Raw genomic sequence first — 20,881 nt, 5'->3', positions numbered from 1 at the left:
ATACCTATATTCATTGTCCCTTCTTAGAAAATTGGGACGCTGTCTAATTTAGTCCGCTTGTTAGTTAGAATTAGGTTACTTCTAAGCAAGCTCATATTTATCCTTGAATTCAAACGTTGATTTGTGACAAAGGCAAGAGTGTTGAGTATATTTTCTCATAATAAGGAATGTAGAATAATATCTGCTAGAGATCCATTGAATATCTTTTCCCCCTGCTTATATAATGAATCCTAACATTTTAGTTAACTTGTTGTTTGTAATTTAAAACATTGTGTAGATTAGTTAAATTGAGATGGCTAAAGTTGTTCTTAACATTTGATTTTTAGTATCGGGGAAAGGGTATAATACTATAATGTTGGTCAACCGACTTGTGTTGTCTTTAGTAATTTCGTATTTTGAATGCCCTTTTCTGATATCTAATTTTAAATATTTATCATCAGAATATCCCTTTTGGAAATAGACATTACGCGGAGGATATCAATCATAAACGACCAGTAACATGTTCATTGGTAAATACTAAGTACTAAAGTACAAAGTTACTTTCTCAATGGATCCAAGACCAATTTCAAATGCTAATAATTAGACAGTATTACCAATTCCGCAGGCAACGGAACAGAATGTGCAAGAGGGACAGCAGACTCATCTATTGTTTGCCACTTCTCACTTCTCACCCATCTTTAATTTGATCACTTATCTCTCCACCCCTTGGCTAATGGTTAATAGCACTTTTTACACTTCTTAGACTGCGTTTATTTTTTAAGAACAGGACAGAACAGACACCAAGAATAGGATAAGATATTGATGGATAGAGACACAAAATTTTGTGTTCTTGTATTCTATTTGGTGATAAACTAGAACAAATTATGAAAATTTAATTTATTCTTATTTTTTTTCATTCAAAAAATTTAAGATAAAAAATATAACAATAAAAAATATAATTGTGAAAAATTAACAAGAATAATAAAAGAAAAAATAAAAAATAAGTTGTGTCCCTTGCTAGTGTCTTCGTGTCCTTCCTGTCAGAATGGACACAAAATATACTAATTCAGTATCTCTAGACATATTATTTCTGTTCATATCTCTTCTGAATTTTGTGTCTCAATGTCTTATCTCTATAAATAAACACAATCTTAGTGTCTTCGTCTCTAACAAAAAATGAACACCCCCATGCCATATTTTATGGTAGTTAATAGATATATCTTTTTAACTGAATTATTTAGACTTCTTTTAAATTAATAAATATACGCTCAAAAAGATGATTAAAAAGGTTTATAAAAGACTATATGATTAACTCTTTATGATAGTAACTTGAAATAAAGAGGAGGAAAAGGAGGGGGAAAAATAATAATATCTTTTCCATGGCAACATAACCACCACGGCATTTTATAGTATAAAGTATAAACAACTAAACATTATTTTAATTTAATAAAAAAGCCTAATCCCTCTAAAATTGTGCCATCTAGATATTATAATTGTTGCTACATGATTTTTGATTTAATATCTAGTTGTTAACTTGTCATATCTAATGAAAAACACAATATATTCTCCAAGTTGGTCTTCCCTATAATCCTCTTCACTCCCAAGTCCCAAAAAAAAAATGGGTGACGTTCTAAGCCCCTACACACTTTCACCCCCACCATCTTCATCATCTTCTTCAACAAAGTCCAACATTATCATGCTATATTATGGCCTGGCAGTTGTTGGAACCGCCGCAATAGCGCTAGCACTTTACAACTACTGCGTCATCAGAAGATGCAGCCGGCAACAACAACCGCATCCCGAAACAACAAGTGGGTTGGTCGAGGTTGTCGTGTCAAGAAACATGAGCTTCGAGAATTCGCAAAGTAACTTGCTCTCAAGCTTCAAGTACAAGAAAGAAGAAGCAGAGAAAAAGGAGAAAGCCCAAAAAGAAGAAGAAGAAGAAGGTGATGATGATGGTTCTTATGATGAGTGCCCAGTTTGTTTATCGGTTTTCGAAGAAGGTGAAGAAGTGAGGAAGCTTCCGAGATGCAAGCACTCTTTTCATGCTCAGTGTATAGATATGTGGCTTCACTCTCATTTTGATTGCCCTGTTTGCCGTACACCGGTGGGGCCTTTCTTCCGCCGTTTTCCGCCGGAGACTAATAATAATTCCGTTGAGGAGTTGCCGGAATCCGGTGGTGTGTGAGGTATAAGGGTGGTGGGGCCTGGCCAGCTTTGGGGAAATTGGGACGAGTCGTTGACAAAGCAGCCCACTTGTTTTCTCGTTGGAATGTTACGTGACAATGGGGAGATTCATGGATATATATATACACACACTCCCATTTTTTCTCTTTTACTTTCTTTTTTTTTTTTTTTTTACATAGTATGTGTTAAATTGATTAATTGATATGTTAATTTTGATTTATTATTTATATATCATCGTTAAGAGTAATTGTCATGTTGCTAATAGAATAAGTACATGGAGCCAATGGCCTAAGCTAATATTGTGTACACTAGAGGTTTAGGAAGTATTAGAGATATAACCATTAATGTTACATTATCCTGTCAGGTTATGTTTTTGGGATGAGTGGTTTCATGATATAGTATTAGAGTTCTAGATCTGAAAGGTCAAGAGTTCGATCAGTACTCGTTGCTAATATTGTATTTGATCTTTATTTTTGGATGGAAGTTATATTACTTGAGCCATTAATAGTAGTAAAAGAACTTATACTAGCAGCATCTTAGTCCGTAGCAAATATATAAATAGATTAGGTATAGCATTAGCATTAGTGTCACAGTGAGCTTAGTTGATCCCTTTTTTTCTTTGTGCATTTTTCCATTTGGGTTAAAATATCAATATCGCAAGTTGAATATAGACCATTCATTTCGTACATCATGCGTCCATGTCTTACTTTTTTCCATTTTGTTTTGGTTATATTTGTCTGCTTCTGCTGCTGATTCTAGTTGGTAATTTGGTTTTTGGTATACAATCAAGGCAATTTGTATGATCAAATTTTAACAGTGGCAATTTTTTTCCCATGCAAGGCAATTATTGTCCTCCTACATTTATTAAGAACCTGCGTATATTTTGTGAGGTTATCATCAAGGTTGTGGTGAAAATCAATATTTTCTTTGGTCAGAATTCGCTGTATCCTTTTATTTACCTCTTTTTATAAACAAAAATTCACTCTTATTTTTCCTCTTTTGGGTGTCTCTATCTAATTCTTGTTTGCCGAAGCACTACACACAGAATTAAAAGGACAAAAGTAACTGAGCCGAGCACCAGATTGGTGATAAAAAGGGTGTCCTTCAAAAGGAAGGAAAAAAGAGTGATAAGAAAGCTCTGATTGCGAAGTGGGAACCTACCATATATATATATAATTTAACCATGCTCATATTTGGCGCAAATTAGTTCATTTTCATAATAATGATCTACTCGTTTTCTTTCGGTAGATGGGACCAAAGTTAATTTGAAACTCATTAGTCATTGGACATGTATCTTATATGACAGCTTGCGTGGTACTCGTGCACGCGAAAATCAGCACAAGTCAAAACTAACAGGTTAATGCTAGTTTGCTACATAGAAATTGTTCAAATGAGACTGTCAAAAGAATGGGGGGAAAATGTTCAAATGATGCAGCATTGATGCATTAGTGGGAACATATACAAGAATTACTCGGGGATTTAATATTTAAAAACCCTTTTTGTTCATGATCTTCTGTTCAATTCAATTATACTAAATGGGTAGTATGGTACACACGACCTCCATCATTCACAGTAAAACTGGAGACCCTGGATCAGAATCAAAATTACATCTTTCTTAAATTGTCTAATCTTGCCTGTAAATCACTATCTATCCCGGCATCATCATTCGCAGCAGTTTCAACTTGAGGCACCTTAGTCTTTGCAGCTGGCGCTGCAACAGACGATGACGGAGCATTCACAAGCTGCATATCAAATCAGAATTCATCAGGCAATGTCATGGTGACAAACTCAATTACTTTGAACCTGTTAAACTAGGTGGAACAGGCAATAAGGCATAATATAATAATATATACCTCTTGGTTCATGTCAATTCCGATCTCATCGAGAACCTGGTTCACTAGTTCTTCGGTTTCTTCTTCTTCCTCGTCCCCTTCCATAGCATCATCTATTGCATCTCCCATCACCTCAGTTACCAATTCCATCTTCTCGTTCTGTCTCTCAAATTCTTGCATGATTTTCTGCAAAGATGGCAAGTTCATCTGCCTATTCATCTGTCCCATTGCCTTGGTCACACCTTTCATTGCCTCACCCATGGCTTGTGTTGACTTCAAAGTCTGAAAAATGGTAATAACGATTTTATCATTCTCTAAGGAGCATGAAAATGCCATGAACTCTTACAACTACACAAACAATGACATACTTGAATCCTGAGTGATACGCCCTGAAGCTGCGATTTAAGCTTATAAAACTTTTCAATTTGATGCCTTGTTCTAACAAGATCTTTTGCCATCACTCTAACAGCACCCTGGAAAACAATTGCATGCATTAAAAATAGCTAAGCTAGCACAACTAATGCTACAACAAATAGTATCAAAACACAATCATCATACCATCTGGCCTTGTTTTGCACTTTTCTTTATCTCTAAAATCAATTTCTTCTCCTGTGATTGTAATCCTTGTCTCTCTCGCTCTATTTCTCTAATTGATTTGTCCAACATTCTCTTATTTTCCCGCAGCAATTCTGAAAAGTAACAATTAACATCATATAATAAGAAATCAACACATAGTAAGTAAATACCACCAGATCAAAACAATGTTGGATCTGCCATCATTCTAAGAGTTCCACTCTTGCATAAAATTTTGACAAGTAAATATATTGTGATGCCTTACTAGCATAATATCAAGGACAAAAAGGTTTCAACATAATCAATTAAAGCACTCTGCAAATTTTGAATAATCATCCAAGGAATTTGAGCAACCTCAATTAAGAATTAGAGGCCTCCAAGGACCAAGGTACAATTCAATGTAAAAAAATATAAAATTCACACATTTTTTATTTTAATAATTCCATAATCAAAGTGAAGTAATCAAGTAACATATAAAATTCATAGATTTTAGTAATTCGAGAATCAAAGTTAAGGAACGTACCTGCGGGGGTTTTTCTTTTTCCGAAGATGAAACTCATGGCTCCAAAATCAGCAACCGCAGGAAGCAGAAACCGAATAGAGGTTATATGATATCACAGAGAAGCAAACAAAAACCTTGATTTTACTGCTATCAGATAAGAAGCTTCTTCTTTTTTGTTGTTTGGGGTTCTTCAAGTTTTGATGACGATGCTTTTGGTAGAATTCTCCAGCTTTCGTAAGTTGTAAGCGTTTTTTTTTTTTTTGGTCAGAAGTTGTAAGCGTTAAACAACTACGAAGGAATCGAGTCAGGCATTAATGGGCCTACTACAAATATTCATTCGAGCCCATATATGGTTTGGGCTTTTTTGATATTTTTATGTCTCCATTATAATAACCCAATTTTTTCAACAAAAAATCTAAAGATTTGCACTCGGGAAGAGGATCTCATGAATCGCGGTACAAAGAAAGTTAAAACACGTGACGATGCTGAACTAGGTGATAACGTTAACCGAATTCAACCAGCTATGGATGTGGAGTTGGGTAATGAAAATCAACAACCGTCTTTTGACAACGCAAAGAGTCTTCTATAAGGATTCTCTAGTGGCTCTTGGGAGTTCGTCTATGGCTGAGGACGATATCGATGAGAACGATCCAAATTCAGAAGACAAGTGGTATAAAGATGATGAATCGAATGGAAAGGAAGATAAGCCATTTGACCCTTGTCTGGTTATTCTCGTCTCAAAAGAAGAATTCGATGAATGGTGCAAGCCATAGCAAGCAGCGCTGATCATGAAGGTTTTTGGGAAAAGAGTCAATCTTGGCTTTATAAAACATCGTTTAAATAGAGATTGGGTAAGAAAAGGTAAGATCAATGTTATAAAAATGGATCGTGATTATTTTCTTATTCAGTTTACAGAGGAGGAAGACTACTCACATGTCTTGCTTGGGGGTACCGTGGATGGTGGGAGGACCCTACCTTATTGTTCAGAGGTGGCTACCTTTCTTTTTGAAATCCGAAAAAGTAGTGAAAAAAGTGACAGCTTGGGTCCGAATACCCAATCTACCAATACAGCTCTACAACCACAGGTTCTTATGGAGAGTTGGATCTGCTATTGGCACAATACTGAAGGTCGACAGAGCAACATCATTACATTCTCGAGGGAGGTTCGCCAGAATTTGTGTCGAAATTGACTTAACCAAAAAGCTGGTACCTAGGATCTCGGTGCTGGGGAGCATGTTGAACATTGAGTATGAGGGTCTTGATGAGCGGATTTCTTGACGATTTAGAATTTCTCTAATGAAGTCTCGTTGTAAAGTATAGTTTCCAAACCAATCAATAATCCTTTCATACAAAAGATTGTTTGTCACTAGTACAAACCCCTATATTTATAAACCGAAGTATTGAACCTCGGGTCGTTCTCCCTAAGAATTGCAATGAAGCGTCTTGTTATTGGTTATGAGGTATGTTTGGGGTTTTTGAGATTTTAGACAAGAAATATAAATGACGATGAAAGTAAACTAATAACTAAAAAGGCTCTTGGCAAGATATGAGAATTAGAAGTCTTATCCTAGTTATCCTCCTCAATTGTGACCACAAATTGTTCATTGCTACCACTTAGTTAACCTCTAACCATGGAGGAAAGTCAAGTGAATGAATCAACTTGATTCCACAAGTCCTAGCCAACTCCCAAGGGAAAGACTAGCGTTAGTGGTATCCAAATCAATTAGCAACTTCTAATTATCGATCAACAAAGGAATTAGATAACTCAAGCGTCACTAATTACTCCACCTAGGCCAAGAGGAATAAAAATCTATACTAGAATCCAACCAAGCATTTCATCAAACACTTGGGAGGCACAAAAGAAAAGCATAGTAAATTGATAACAAGAATAGAATCTAACAATAATTGAATGTAAGAAATCAACAACAACAATAAAAGAAAACGAGATCTACAAGAATTACCTCAAATTACATTAAAAGAAAATAGAATGAACAAAAGTAGATCTACAAATAAAATAGAAGAACTCAAATAACAACAATAGAAGAATGATGAATGTAACAACAAAGAATTAAGAAGAAGAAGAAGAAGAAGAAAGCATGAATTACAACCTAGATCTAAGAACTAAACCTAATCCTAAACCTAATTCTAGAGAGAAGTGAGAGCTTCTCTCTCTAAAACTAAACTAAACTAGCCTAATGTGTGTGTATGAATCTCTACATGCCTTCCCCTTCATTCCTTGGTCTCCTTAGCCTTTTTCCGCCAAAAACTCAGCTCCAAATGGAGTCAGAAACCCCCCAAAATTGCCAGGCACGAGTTCCTCTTTAAAAATCACGTGCGGCCTTCGGCGCGTACGTGCCCCTGGGGTATGTCGCAATCCGCGTGGATGCGTACAGTGCGCGCGTGCGCCCATGGCTTTTTCAAATCTTTGATTTTTCATGATTTCTCCACTTTATATGCTTTCCTTTCACTCCTTTGATTCCTTCTTGGCCCTTTTCCAACCTGAAGTCACTAGCAAACACACCAAGGCATCATCTAGTGAAAATCAAAGGTGAATAAAAAATTATAAAATTAAAGGTGTAAAAAGCATATTTTCACATCTAAGCACAAGTACGGAGACAATCACGAAATCATGCTATTTCATTGAATAAATGTGGGTAAAAGGTGATAAAATCCCCCTAAAATCAATACAAGATAAACCCTAAATATGGGATTTATCAGGTCTCCACTTCATCCGTTTTTCTTGTGGGATGTACGGGCACATTGCAGAGGAATGTAGCGAGAGAACGGAGCACAAGGAAGAACTCCGAGAGGAAGAAAACACCGCGGATGATATGGTCTCCGACAAGGAGGCCGACGCTAACGGAGGACAAGAGTCAAATGAAGAAAGAATCCAAAAGGATACGGCTAATGTGCAAAAATCAAGGGATAATCAAGACCCACCCAATTTCGGGCCGTGGATGATGGTTAGAAAACCACAAAAAAGGAAACAAGACAAACATGCGCCAGTGAACAGATATGCTCAATATGGGAAGGTCTCTATTTCAAATAAAGATAGGGCTATAGTTCCGGCGGAAATTACAATGGAAAAAGGATCACGTTATAATGCCTTGTACGAGGGAAATGGGGAAGAGGAAATTGAGGATACTATAGACGTGGAAGATGGGATTAAAGAGAACATGCAAAATGGGCTGGACATGGTTCCAAACCAAAAAAAATGGGGCCTTCAAAATGCCTACAAGCAAGGTTCTAAGGCCAGGTGCAGGAAAGAACCGGTAATGTGGAAAAAAGACTAGCCCAAAGATTGGGCTCATGCCAAGCAATAGACAACCCAAGTCAAAAGGGAAGGAAGCCTTGGGGACTCAAACACCTACCAATGACAACATAATTACCTATAAGAAGACCCGCTCATCCTCAAGGAATCCTGAAACCATTGCTATTGAGAAGGAGATGCTGGATAACATGAGAAGGTTACATCAAGAGTAAATTGAAGCACACGAAGCTACGAGGATGGCAAACCAGATCCTTGAGAACCATGAGGTGAATGAGGATTTCGCTTCTCTAGGGAGAGGAAGATCTGTTTTTTATGAAGGGAATAGTAGTCGGACCCAACATGGGCCCCAAGGAGACCCTTCTGACGAAAACATGGTAACTTTGGTGGATGATAATGATAAGGAAGATAGTGTTATGCTAGATAAGCCTCTAGTGGCTGATGGGATTGATGACCAGTGTTAATTTGAAATTTTTCTCTATCTTTCTCCTTTTTTTCTAATGAATATTATCACCTGGAATTGCCAGGGTGCGGGTGGTAGGTCGTTTCCCACTCTTATAAGGGATCTTAAAAAATAATATGAAGCAAGTATTGTCATTCTTCTTGAAATCCATATCAGTGGTGATCGGGAGAAGGTAGTGTGGGAGAAGTTAGGTTTTGATGGGGAAGTTCATTGAAGAAGCAAGAGGCTTCTCTGGGGGTATCTGGTGCCTCTGGAATAGCAATCTTTGGCATCTTGAGATTATCCGACACAATGCGCAGCTTGTGCACATGAAAGTGGCGAAAGAAAATTCGAGGCCTTGGCTACTTTCGGTTGTGTAAGATAGCCCTCAAAAAGCTAATAAGAGACACTTATGAAACAACATCAGGGAGTTAAGTAGTACATCCAACCTGCCTTGGGTTCTTTTAGGGGATTTTAATGCTCTTATCCACGACTACGAGCATCAGGGGGAATGGAAATAATACAAGTACAGCTTATATGGATTTTAAATCTTGTGTTGTTGATTGTGGTTTCTTTTATCTTAGTTTCACCGGCTAGCCTTTTACCTGGAAGAGGGAAAATCTGTTAGAAAGGCTCGATCATGCTATCTGTAATCTTGAATGGCAAACCTCCCTTCCGGAATCAAGAGTAAAGCATCTTCCAAGCTTTAAATCTGATTAACCCCTTTATCTTCAATTAGATTTCACGTGTCTTGTTAATAAAGGTAGGAGACCTTTTAGATTCTTGGCTGTTTGGCTGGCACACCCTGAGTTTGCTAATGTGGTTAATGAACACTTGAATTTTAATAACTCCTGGTCTGGTTGTATTGCTGACTTCCAAAAGTCCCTGAAAGAGTGGAACTCCAATGTGTTCGGTAACATTCATCACAAGAAAAGTAAAATACTAAGAAGGTTATAAGGAATTTTAGCTAACATGAATCTTAATTGTAATCTTTTTCTCCAGAACTTGCAAAAATCTTTGTGGAAAGAATATGAAGAGATCCTCATCTAGGAAGAGATCCTTTGGTTCCAAAAATTGAGATGTAACTGGCTCGAGTTTGGTGACCATAACACTAAGTATTTCTATGGCACCACTATGGTTAGGAGGAGGAAAAACAGGATTAAATATCTCCAGGACAGTGATAGAAATTGGATTTCAAACAAAATTGAGTTGAAAAACATGGCCACCTCCTTCTATAGCAACTTATTTACTGATGGTATTTTGGAGATTAAATTCACTCTGGATGGGTGTTTTCCCGCAATTTCTCAAGTCGATAAGAAGCTTATTGGGAAAAACTGTACTAGCTTGAAAATCGAGGAAGCAATTTTTCGAATGGAGGCCCTCAAGACTCCAGGGAAAGATGGGATTTAGGCTATCTTCTATCAAAAACACTAGGATAAAGTTGGTGCCAATTTATGCAAGCTTGTCCAATATGTTTTTGCTAATCCAAGTAAAGTAGGGGAGATAAATGATACGTTGATTACTCTTATTCCAAAAGTTGAACCTGTTTCCAACTTGAAACAGATGAGACCCATTAGCCTTTGTAATGTCTCTTATAAAGTTATTACCAAGCTTCTTGCTACCCGTCTTAGGAAAATCATGGATCATCTCGTAAGTCCATCCCAATGTAGTTTTATGCCCGGAAGACAGAGTTCTAACAATATTATTATCTCGCAAGAAGTTATTCATTCGATGCGGAATAAGAAAGGGCCAAAAGGTTGGATGGCAATTAAGATTGATCTTGAGAAGGCGTATGATAGGTTAAAGTGGTCCTTCATCAAAGATACTTTGGAGGATATTGGTCTGCAGGGTCACATTGTTAACCTTATCTACATGTGTGTATCTTCAGCTAGTATGCGGATTCTCTAGAATGGGGAGGCCCTTGAAGAATTCCTCCCGACCAGGAGAATTCACCAAGGGGACCCCTTATCCTCGTACTTTTTGTGCTCCGATGGAAAGATTGTCTCAAGTCTCAAGTTATAAATGCTGCAGTGGAACATGATTTCTAGAAACCAATTAGCTTTAACAAAAACAACCCGAAGCTTTCTCATTTATGCTTCGCTGATGATCTGATAATTTTCTTAGAAGCTAGTGTGGAGCAAGTTGGTGCTATAAAAAAAATTTAAAGCCTTTTGCGAGAGCTCTGGCAAGAAGATTAGTAATGATAAAACCAGAATTTTCTTCTCCAAGAACGTCGGGCATAGTGCCAGAAGTGAAATCAGTGAGTTTTTGAACTTCACTAGAACAGATGACCTTGAAAAATATCTTGGTGTTCGATTTATTCATTCGAGAATTACAAAAGACATCTACAAGGACATCGAGGCCAAAATCAATGCGAGGCTTAACAATTGGAAAGCTACATCCCTATATTTGGCAGGCAGAACCACCCTGGTGAGATCGGTCCTTTTTACTATCCCTAGTTATACTATGTAAACTGTTGTTCTACCTGTATCTACTTGTAATTTTATTAACCGTAAATGTAGGAATTTCATATGGGGGGATTCTGAGAATTCAAGGAAAATTCATCTCCCTAATTGAAAGACTGTCGGCAAGCCCAAAAGATCTGGGGGATTGGGCATCAGACAAGCAAGGGAGCTTAATCAAGCTTATATGATGAAGATTGGTTGGGGCCTACTTGAAAGGAAGGACTCCCTCTGGGCTATAGTGTTGCGAGCTAAGTATAGATATGGCAACGACATTATGCTCAATGTTATGAGAAAAAGTAGCGACTCAAACCTTTGGAAGAGAGTTTGCTCTACCTGGAAAGACGTCCAAAGCAATTCCATTTGGCGTATTGGTGATGGATCTCGCATAAAGTTTTGGGAGCACAATTGGGTCCCTAATTTTGGAAGCCTTAATCAACACGCATCTCATGTAACTAATCTAGTCGATTATGGTTATGCTCTGATGGATTTCCTAACTGTTTCAGGTGAGTGGGATAACGAGAAATTGAAAGGATGGCTCCCGGACCAAGTAGTTCAAAGGATTATATCCCTATCCCTACATTCGCCTTGGAAGCAAAAAGATCATCTTGTCTGGGCACAAACCTGATCCGGAACGTAACCCAGGATAAGATGGAAGATCAAAGAAAGGGACTCCTCAACCTAACTTGTCAACGCCATAGTTTGGAAATTGAATCAAAGGGACTCCTCAACCTTCTACCTAATTCCCCGATGCAACAAGAGAGGTGATACGTGCTTCAAATGTACGTAAAATAAAGAGTTCAAGTGTTATTTAGAAGATATTATTAGTTTACATTTTTAGAATATTTTAATTTATTTTGATGTATTTTTATTTTGTTTATTTAATTACTAAATTGGGCCTTATATTTATGGGTTTTAGGGTTTTCTTTGTTTTAACCTAATAAGAGGTTATAAATACCTCCTTAGCTATTGTAGTCGTAATATAGAATGATTTAGAGGTTTAAAAACCCTTTTTTTGGTTTCGTGATGAAACTATGGTGTGGACAATTGAGGTTGAAGAGTCCCTCTCTTGTTGCATCGGGGAATTGGGTAGAAGGTTGAGAAGTCCCTTTGATTCAATTTCCAAACTATGGCGTTGACAAGTTAGGTTGAGGAGTCCCTTTTTTGTTGCGTCGAGAAATTAGATAGAAAGTAGAGTGATTCTCTTTGTACTGAATTTCAACTTATCTTTTTTGTTTCTATTTTAATTTCAATGTATCTTTTTATTCAGTTTGAATCCTTATTTTCTTATTTATCTTTTATTTCCATATCATTTGGTATCAGAGCTCAGGTATTAGATTAATTCTTATTAATCTATATTTGTTCTTCTTTTATCATAAAAAAAAGTCCAGTGTCTCTTTGTGTCTTTCTTTAAGTTCTTGTGTTCTTGTTTTTTTGTTTGCGTTTTATTATTGTTAATTTTATTGTTTACAAAAAAAAAAAACATACAGTGCAAAAAAAAGAAAAGAAAAAAATATACAAGAAAGAAAAGAAAAAAAATTATCTTCTTTATAATTATTGTGCTTTTCATATACTATTTTACCTACAAGATTCGAGGACGAATCTTTTTTGAAGAGGAGGAGAATTATACGTGCTTCAAATGTTCGTGAAATGAAGAGTTCAAGTGTTATTTAGAAGATATTATTAGTTTACATTTTTATAATATTTTAATTTATTTTAATGTATTTTGATTTTGTTTATTTAATTACTAAATTGGGCCTTATATTTATGGGTTTTAGGGTTTTCTTTGTTTTAACCTAATAAGAGGTTATAAATACCTCCTTAGCTATTATAATCGTAATATAGAATGATTTAGAGGTTTAAAAATCTTTTTTTTAGTTTCATGATGAAACCATGGTGTGAACAATTGAGGTTGAGGAGTCCCTAAAATATTTTAAAAAATATTGGGTATATAAGTGAATAGTGTACATAAGTTTACGATGTAACGTCTAAAATTGGAGACGGTCTAATTTATTATTTTATCTTAAAAAATTATATTTGATATTTTAAATTTTAAATTTTTATTATACTATTTTAAATAAATTTAATTATTTGTTTATTACAAAAAATTGTTCATATGTTATATTTTTGTTGTTAATTATTTAATTAAAGAATAAAAATTAACATATATATGAAGAGTGATTTACTGATTAACTCTTAGTGTATATCGAATATTTTTGTAGTTTGAAATATGAGAATATAGAATACCCTTCTGGTTTTTCTCATTCAGAAATAAAAAAGTTAATTTTAAAGATAAATTAATCTCTAATTAGGACTGGTAATGAATAGAGTAGGATAGGGTTCGGACTCTATCTTAATTGTATCTGTGGGTTGAAATTTTTTTTAAAATTCTACCTTATTCTATTCGCGGGTTGAGAATCTCTCAACTCTAACTCTACTCGCATCCTAAAGTTCTAAACCCTATCCTATTCAACTCTATCTGTAAAAAAAAAAATTCAAGTAAATATAAAATTCAACTATTTCAAATTTCATACATATTAATAAAATAAAAAATAAAAATTTAAATTTAAATTAAAATAAAAAAATAATATAATTTTAAAGAAATTCAACATAAAATTATAAATAATATGATCATCAATTAACTTAATGATTATTTTAAATTTTTATAAAAAAAATGATAAATTCAACGCTCATTTTTTTTATTACATACATAACTTTTACATATATATATATATTATATAATATATTAAAAATATATAGAATAAAATAAAATATATCGTGAATTTGTACCCTATGGGGTTGGATAGATAATTCTATCTAAATAAATTAGTTCAAATTAGATATTAATAAATAAAATATATATTGCCAGCTTTATCTCCAATGTTTGGGTGCATTGCAAGTGTTTATAAATTATTATAAGTTTATAGTATAGCAACGCCAACAATAATAGGGTGGGGACATAAAAAGCAGGTGTAAGAATCACACGTGGGCACGTGATGGATGGTTTGGCTTTTTGAAAAGCTAGCTAAGTGGGGAAACGAGAGCTCTCCAACTTAACCACGTGTGAATCTGTCTTACATGCATTCGCCCTTCTTTCTGCCCCAATTCTTGATTTGTAGCCCATAAACCACACTCATTTCTTTATTTTTTCCATCATCAGCTAAAAACATGCGTACTTTTTTACATTTTAAAATACCAATCACATGGCTAATTTGAGTTGGTTAAATGATAAACTCACTTGTTTATTTAAATAAATATTAAAAATTTAAATTTTATTTTATATATATAGTAATTTATTGACTAATAATAAATTTTTAAATAAAATTTAGATCTACGAATCTTTTAAAACAAAAAAAAAAGAGCTTGAGATTTTTAAGTTCCTTTTTTGTATTGTTCACAAGTCACCAAGTAGATCACAAAGAAGACTTTAGATGACTTATTTTATTTTTTTAAATGTTATTTCTTACTAACATATTACAATTTGATATTTTTGCAATACAATTAAATAGAGAAACTAATAAATTTAATTAAAATCAAATAAAAATTTAAAATTTAAAAAATTAAAATTCAAAATACAATATTAATAAAAACTTCAAAAGCTCTCATTTGTGCTCGATAATGGATACCCATTGGTAAACTTGTAAAATATTAAAAATCACATTTTAGATCATGTAATTAGTTCATGAAAAAAGTAGGATTAATAAGTTATCCACTATAATTAATTAATAGCGTGAAATACCAACTCGATTCGTGACTATTTTGTTAAATGACAATATGATTTTTCACGAAAAAAGTAGTCTACTTTAATTTTTGTCTTTTATTTTTGTGATATAATGTATTTTTTTGTTTTTGATATTTTTTTATTAAGTTCAAATGAAAAATACTGAGCTATCACGTTATATAATGTGACATGTCAATATTTTTTTATTCGAATTTGACGGAAAAACACATAAAGAGACTGCGTTGTGTTGTGAAAATAAAGAATAAAAATTGAAATGATCGTATTGTGGTTCGAAATAATGGTGAAAAAAATTAGTATAATTATTTCTAATTAATTAACAGAGTAATTTTGCAGTTTTGTGTTTGGGAGTTAGGCAAAGAAAGGCCCAACCAATCCAAGGTGGTGAGGTACTTGCTGTACCAACCAATTATTATTTTGCTTTTTATGGCTAAATTCCATTCACCGTCTAGTATTGGCATTGCATATACAAGATCGGATACTCTTCTAATAATTTCCACATGCCAAAACACTATGAAAAAATACGTCCATTTTGATAATTGTACGCCAAACAGAAATCAGAAAGTTGATGATATCACCGCTTTTTCTTTTTGGAAAGTGAATTTCCAAGATAATCAAATGAAGATATTGTTTCAGAAAACTTGAATTTTCTAGTTTTTATATAGGAAAAGTACATGCTAACAATTTTTTCAAATTCTGGTCAGTATATAACTAACAAAAAAAAGTGTGTCATTGAATAAAATTTCATAGCAATCTCACACTATTAAAATCATCATTGATAACTATTTGATGACTATAAATCACAAAAATTACTGACTCCCTAACACTCTTCTTTTATATATGTATCAATAATGTTAGAGAAATAATAAAAAATCAGTTTTAATAATTTAAATTTATTTTATTTAATATTTATTAATTCTAATAATAATTAATAAACATTAAATAAAATAAATTTAGAGAGTTCACACTGATTTTTATTATTTTTCCAATATTATTGTATGTATGTGTATATATATGAACTTTTAAACTTTGAAGAAATAATCTGAAACATTGTCCCAAAAACAATCAATTAATCGATTATATATATATTGGATTGCTAATTTATTTGATACACTAAAATAGAAGTAAAATCAAACATTAAAGTGTATGCTAGTTGTATGCATTGGCCTTTATATATAAATACACAATATATGCGTGGCAAGTTGGTGAAGTTTGCACCCTAAATACCAAAGAAAATGCCAAAGGATTCAAATGTATTTGTGAATGCATGTCATATAGATATAGCTGGTATGTGGTCCTTGGCTTCAGTGATAATATTATGTAAAGTGATATGGTGCATGCTTCCACATGAATTTGCTATACGCATTTATGGCATTTGCATTGGATAGTTCATATATACATGCCACAGGCTCTGCATGGTTGGTGAGAAACATCCCCCAATTCTTCTCACTGGCAATATGTCTTATTTAATTTCAATTGAATTGATGATTTGATTGGTTGCACTTTTTTAATTAACTAATTCTGTATTACTAAAGAATTAATTTTGTCAATTTTTATTTTGATATGATATCGTCATTTTTTTTTATAAATTCATATAAATATATAATATCAAAAAATATGTATAGAGTGATATTATCAAATATAAATATAAGAACGTTAATATTATTTTTCCCTAATATTGTATGTCATGTTTAGAAGGGAGAATGATTTAATTAATTTCTTTGTGCAATTATTTGAACTTTTTCCCTGGTGAAGCTTTCATAATGCAAGAGTAGTTTCGAATTCGTCGATTATATATGATTCCAATTACATCCAATGATTCTCTTAAATATTATTAAAAGAGGACAACTTTTAATTGAACTTTTATTACTTTTAGAGTAAGAAAAATAAATGTGCCAACAAATAGTAACGCATCAAGAAATTTTAATACAGAGAAAATGAATTTTAGATAAAATTTTTAATTTTTTATTATATATTTCATTATATAAAAATAATTGAAGCATAATATGTAGTTATTGAATTAGTTTTATTCATATATAAAAAAAATCCTTTTTTTATAAGGGTAAAGTATATTTTTTGTCCCTAAAATTTGACAAAAAGTTTTAAAAATACCTCTAAGTTTTATTTTGTTTTAATTTTGTCCCAAAAGTTTTCAATTTGCATCAAATATACCCTGACGGCTAATTTTTCAAAAAATTTAAGAATAATTCAACAACAATTTCATAAGAACAACCCTCAATACAAGCAAATCAAGCATAATTTTCATGCATTATTGTTAGATTGGTCTTAAATATTTTTGAAAATTTAGCCGTCAAGAGTATATTTGATGTAAATCGAAAACTTTTGGAACAAAATTGAAACAAAATAAAATTTAGGGATATTTTTAAAACTTTTGTCAAACTTTAGGGACAAAAAATATACTTTACCCTTTTATAATTTTATTTTTGACGTAACAATTACATAAAAGAAACAACAATATCAATAATACATTATAAAATTATAACATATCAGTACTTTATAGTATGTTTAGTTAAAAAATATCATATATCTTATTAATTAAAATTAATTATTTTAAAAATATTTAAAATTTAAAAACAAATCATAAACTATTAATTACTTAAAAGACACCATATCTTTATATAATATAAGATATAAATATCAAAGTAAAATAATAGCTGAAATTAAATAAGTTAAGATAAAAAAATAAGGTAATTATTTTTAAGAATATAAATATAAAAAAATTAGTATTTTTTTATAAAAAAAAATATCTAATTAAGATACAGAATGTAATTACCAAAACATAATTATATAAATCATTATTAATATTCTATATAATAATATAAATGTTAAATATATTAATATTAAAAGAATAAATAAATTTGTAAAAAATAAACATAAAAATAAGTATATAAAAACTAATTTAAAAATATAAAAATTTAAATGTATAATATTAAATTAATTAAATAAAAAATATTAATAAATTAAATAATTAAAACATAAATTTATTATATAATAAAAAATAATACATATCAAACTACTAAATTATATAATATTTTTTTATTTTCTTAAACACATATCTCATATAATTCTTTAAAATTTGAGGAAAACCAACACCACTATTCGCCCTGCCAACAAATGATATGTACTCATATTTAGTAGACAAACAAAACTTTTAATAATGTGGCAAATTATGGTTAGGGGTCACTTTATGTAGCTATATAACAGTGAATTATGCTTTTACTACTTTAGCATTTTCTCAAACTATTATTATTATTTGTGAAAAACAGGTTTTATCACTGCCTATATTATTTCTCTCATAGTGGTGTGAACAGTTACTTTGAAACTAACAAGCAATTCGAGCTGTTTAGCTTTAGCATATTATTCATATTTTCTTTTTGTGTGTAAATAACTAAATATCATCACTGTTTAAGCTATTATGCCTTATGATATCATATCATATCTTCCAATTATGTGTGTTGACTTCTCCAATATATAATCAAGGCCCTACTAGTTTATATGGCGAGCTAGCAAATTAGCTACAATTTTGGCTTTACCATCAAAGAATATATCATCGGTTTCAATTTCACACTGTAATTGCGAATTTCAAACGGGGCCAAAAGAATTGTGAGGTTTGTAATCATTTTATTTAAATCTTCCATGACGATAAAGTGGGGAAGATTTTTTACTAATACCATGTCTCACTGAGGCTCATTTTTTTGGATATAAGAAGCATGTGTGTTGTGTATTATTGTGAAAAATGTGGGTGCTAAACATAGATGTGGGAACAACTTTTTTCTAAAACAGAGATGTTCTTTGTAAAAAAAATTAAGATTAATAATTGGAAAGTCCGATTAGTGTAGAAGAGGAAATTTAAATTTTGATAAAGGTAATCGAACCCTCCGATTTGTGTACTAAAAAATTGGACGGTCCAATTTTTGCTTCTAACACCACTGTTACGTAAAGCACCTATACATTCCATATATGCGTTCTACACCATTTTCTCTCGCACAACTAAATTAAAAAGTGCCCTCACTAATGCCATGTGCTAAGCCAGTGGGGAAGAAAAAGCATCTTATTTTTTTTACTTTTCAATTCTCATCGGGTAGGGAAAAATATAAACAAATTTACGGGGTCTGCTTTTCCTTTATCTCTTTTCAGTTTCTCATTGTTTTCTTTGACAATTTGTACGAGCTGAGTGTGATCATGAGCTTCTCTAAATTCATCAGCATATATGAATAATAAAAACTGAAAATGAGTGCAGATTAATTAATGAATGAAGAATGGATTATTTTTAATTACAATTTTTGGAGGGTACTACTACTACATACTAAAAATAAAATAACTAACTAAAAACGCAAAGCATTAGCAATTGCTTTATTTGTTTCTAAATTGGTGGTTTCATAAACAGGAAGCTCTTCATTGAATCTAATTCCTGCAGCTGATGATCCAATAAGGTGATCCAACTCAAACAAATCTGAACTTGAACAACTCATACCATCATCATCATCATCATCATCATCATTCTCTGTACTGTTATTGTTCTTTTTAGGGTCATTCTCGTAAATACACTTGTGGCCGCATGGTTGAGAATCTTCACCAAGGATGACACTAACAGGGTAGAATCTCACAGACCTTTTCACACCGCCATTCTTGTTGTTGTTGTTACTGGTTTTTCCTTTCGAAGATGGAGGAGGAGGAGGAGTCTTGTTGCTCATCATGCAAGACCTTGTTGAAAATGAAGAAGCAGAAGAGGAAGAGAAACACGGTGGTGACTTTGATTTACTACTACTACTACTGTGGTGGTCGAAGCTAACATCTTCTACTGCACCAACGTAACACATCTTTGCCTTCTTAACATTCTCCGAGCTGAAGATTGAGCTCAGGAAGCTAGCGATTCTGCTACCCGTACCCGGTGAAATTGGTTGCTTCACTCTCTGGTTCAACTCGCCGTAGATCTTCATGGCCCTTAACTTTGTCCTCGCGAAACTACCGCCGCCGCCGCCGCCACCTTCTCGTCTCTTATGCTGTTTGTTGTATGTGGATGTGTCAGTTTCCGAGGAGGAAGAAGAGGAGGAAGAAGAAGAAGTGTGCTTGTCGATCCAATCCTCTAACATGACGGCACGGCGTAGGTCCATGCGCTCTTTAATGGTTCTTCTCTCTACCCCGCCATGGTGGTTGTGTTTGGTGGTGGTGGCGGTAGTGTAGGGAGTAGCCATAGTGATACCCAGTTGTTGATGTTGATCAAGGTGGGATTTTGATTCGTCGATAGAATGGTAAATGGCGTCGAGAAGAGAGGAAGAGAATGAAGGAGTTCTCCTCCTTTGTGGGAAGGATGAGGCAGCTACTTGAACCATGGTGGTGGTGGTGGTGGATCTCTGCCTTGTATGCAGCATCTTCTCTGCGCCCGAAGTTATAGGGGAAGAGAGAGAGAGAGAGAGTGGCGTGTGCGTGCGTGCGTGAAAGGGGTAGTTAAAGAGGGTAAAGTGAAAAGGCTGTAGCAATGTCTGCTGATAGAATGTCAAAAGCTTCAAGTGTCATATGGGAATCCTCAGAGAAAGAGAAAGATATATGAGAGCAGAGACACACACTGAAAGATGCAGATTAAAGAAAAATCGAGAAAGTTTAGGGTTAGCAGATTTTGTAGATTTTAGTTATTAATTAGTCATCAATAATATTTTTAAGAGAAAGTATGAGAAGCTAATGGAATACTTGTACAATGTGTACAATGGAGGTTTATAGAGTATTAGAGATATAACCATTAGTGTTACCTTTTTCCATTAACTGAAGCTTTAAGATGAGTGATATCATGATATGGTATTAGAGCGTTAGATTCAAAAGGTCAAAAGTTCGATCCTTGGTGAATCCCAAAATCAATTTTATCTTTTGGGAAGATGTTT

The 20,881-nt window shown here is 33.3% G+C and overlaps 3 protein-coding genes across 3 annotated transcripts; 1 reads left to right on the top strand and 2 right to left on the bottom strand.

Annotated features, from left to right (window-relative positions):
* Positions 1-1,342: 1,342 nt before the first annotated feature.
* On the top strand, positions 1,343-2,413 carry LOC112723681 (RING-H2 finger protein ATL52). Its single transcript, XM_025775124.3, has one exon. It carries the CDS (start codon positions 1,598-1,600, stop codon positions 2,165-2,167), a length of 570 nt encoding a protein of 189 aa, XP_025630909.1. The 5' UTR covers positions 1,343-1,597; the 3' UTR covers positions 2,168-2,413.
* Positions 2,414-3,585: 1,172 nt separating this feature from the next.
* On the bottom strand, positions 3,586-5,374 carry LOC112723680 (vacuolar protein sorting-associated protein 2 homolog 1). The gene is made up of 5 exons (XM_025775123.3): positions 5,095-5,374; positions 4,557-4,687; positions 4,367-4,471; positions 4,020-4,280; positions 3,586-3,908 (listed from the first exon to the last, which is right to left on the bottom strand). The coding sequence occupies exons 1-5, from the start codon at positions 5,129-5,131 to the stop codon at positions 3,771-3,773; spliced, it is 672 nt and encodes a 223-aa protein (XP_025630908.1). The 5' UTR covers positions 5,132-5,374; the 3' UTR covers positions 3,586-3,770.
* Positions 5,375-19,246: 13,872 nt separating this feature from the next.
* Positions 19,247-20,592, bottom strand: LOC112723679 (protein BIG GRAIN 1-like A). The gene has a single exon (XM_025775121.3). The coding sequence runs from the start codon at positions 20,375-20,377 to the stop codon at positions 19,331-19,333; it is 1,047 nt and encodes a 348-aa protein (XP_025630906.1). The 5' UTR covers positions 20,378-20,592; the 3' UTR covers positions 19,247-19,330.
* Between the last annotated feature and the right edge of the window lie 289 nt (positions 20,593-20,881).

The sequence above is a fragment of the Arachis hypogaea genome, chromosome 11, assembly GCF_003086295.3.
Source record: "Arachis hypogaea cultivar Tifrunner chromosome 11, arahy.Tifrunner.gnm2.J5K5, whole genome shotgun sequence".
NCBI classification, from domain to species: Eukaryota; Viridiplantae; Streptophyta; class Magnoliopsida; order Fabales; family Fabaceae; genus Arachis; species Arachis hypogaea.
Note: the sequence above shows the minus strand (reverse complement) of the source record. Positions and strands in the feature narration are given on the sequence as shown.

What these genes read in the sequence shown, in the direction of transcription:
- LOC112723681 (XM_025775124.3), top strand. Translation starts at nt 1,598, where the DNA reads ATGGGTGACGTTCTAAGCCCCTACACACTTTCACCCCCACCATCTTCA.
- LOC112723680 (XM_025775123.3), bottom strand. Translation starts at nt 5,131, where the DNA reads ATGAGTTTCATCTTCGGAAAAAGAAAAACCCCCGCAG. An exon ending in GTGCAAAACAAGGCCAGATG is followed by an intron (nt 4,472 to 4,556) that starts GTATGATGATTG and finishes ATTGTTTTCCAG; the next exon opens with GGTGCTGTTAGAGTGATGGC. An exon ending in GCGTATCACTCAGGATTCAA is followed by an intron (nt 4,281 to 4,366) that starts GTATGTCATTGT and finishes ACCATTTTTCAG; the next exon opens with ACTTTGAAGTCAACACAAGC.
- LOC112723679 (XM_025775121.3), bottom strand. Translation starts at nt 20,377, where the DNA reads ATGCTGCATACAAGGCAGAGATCCACCACCACCACCACCATGGTTCAA.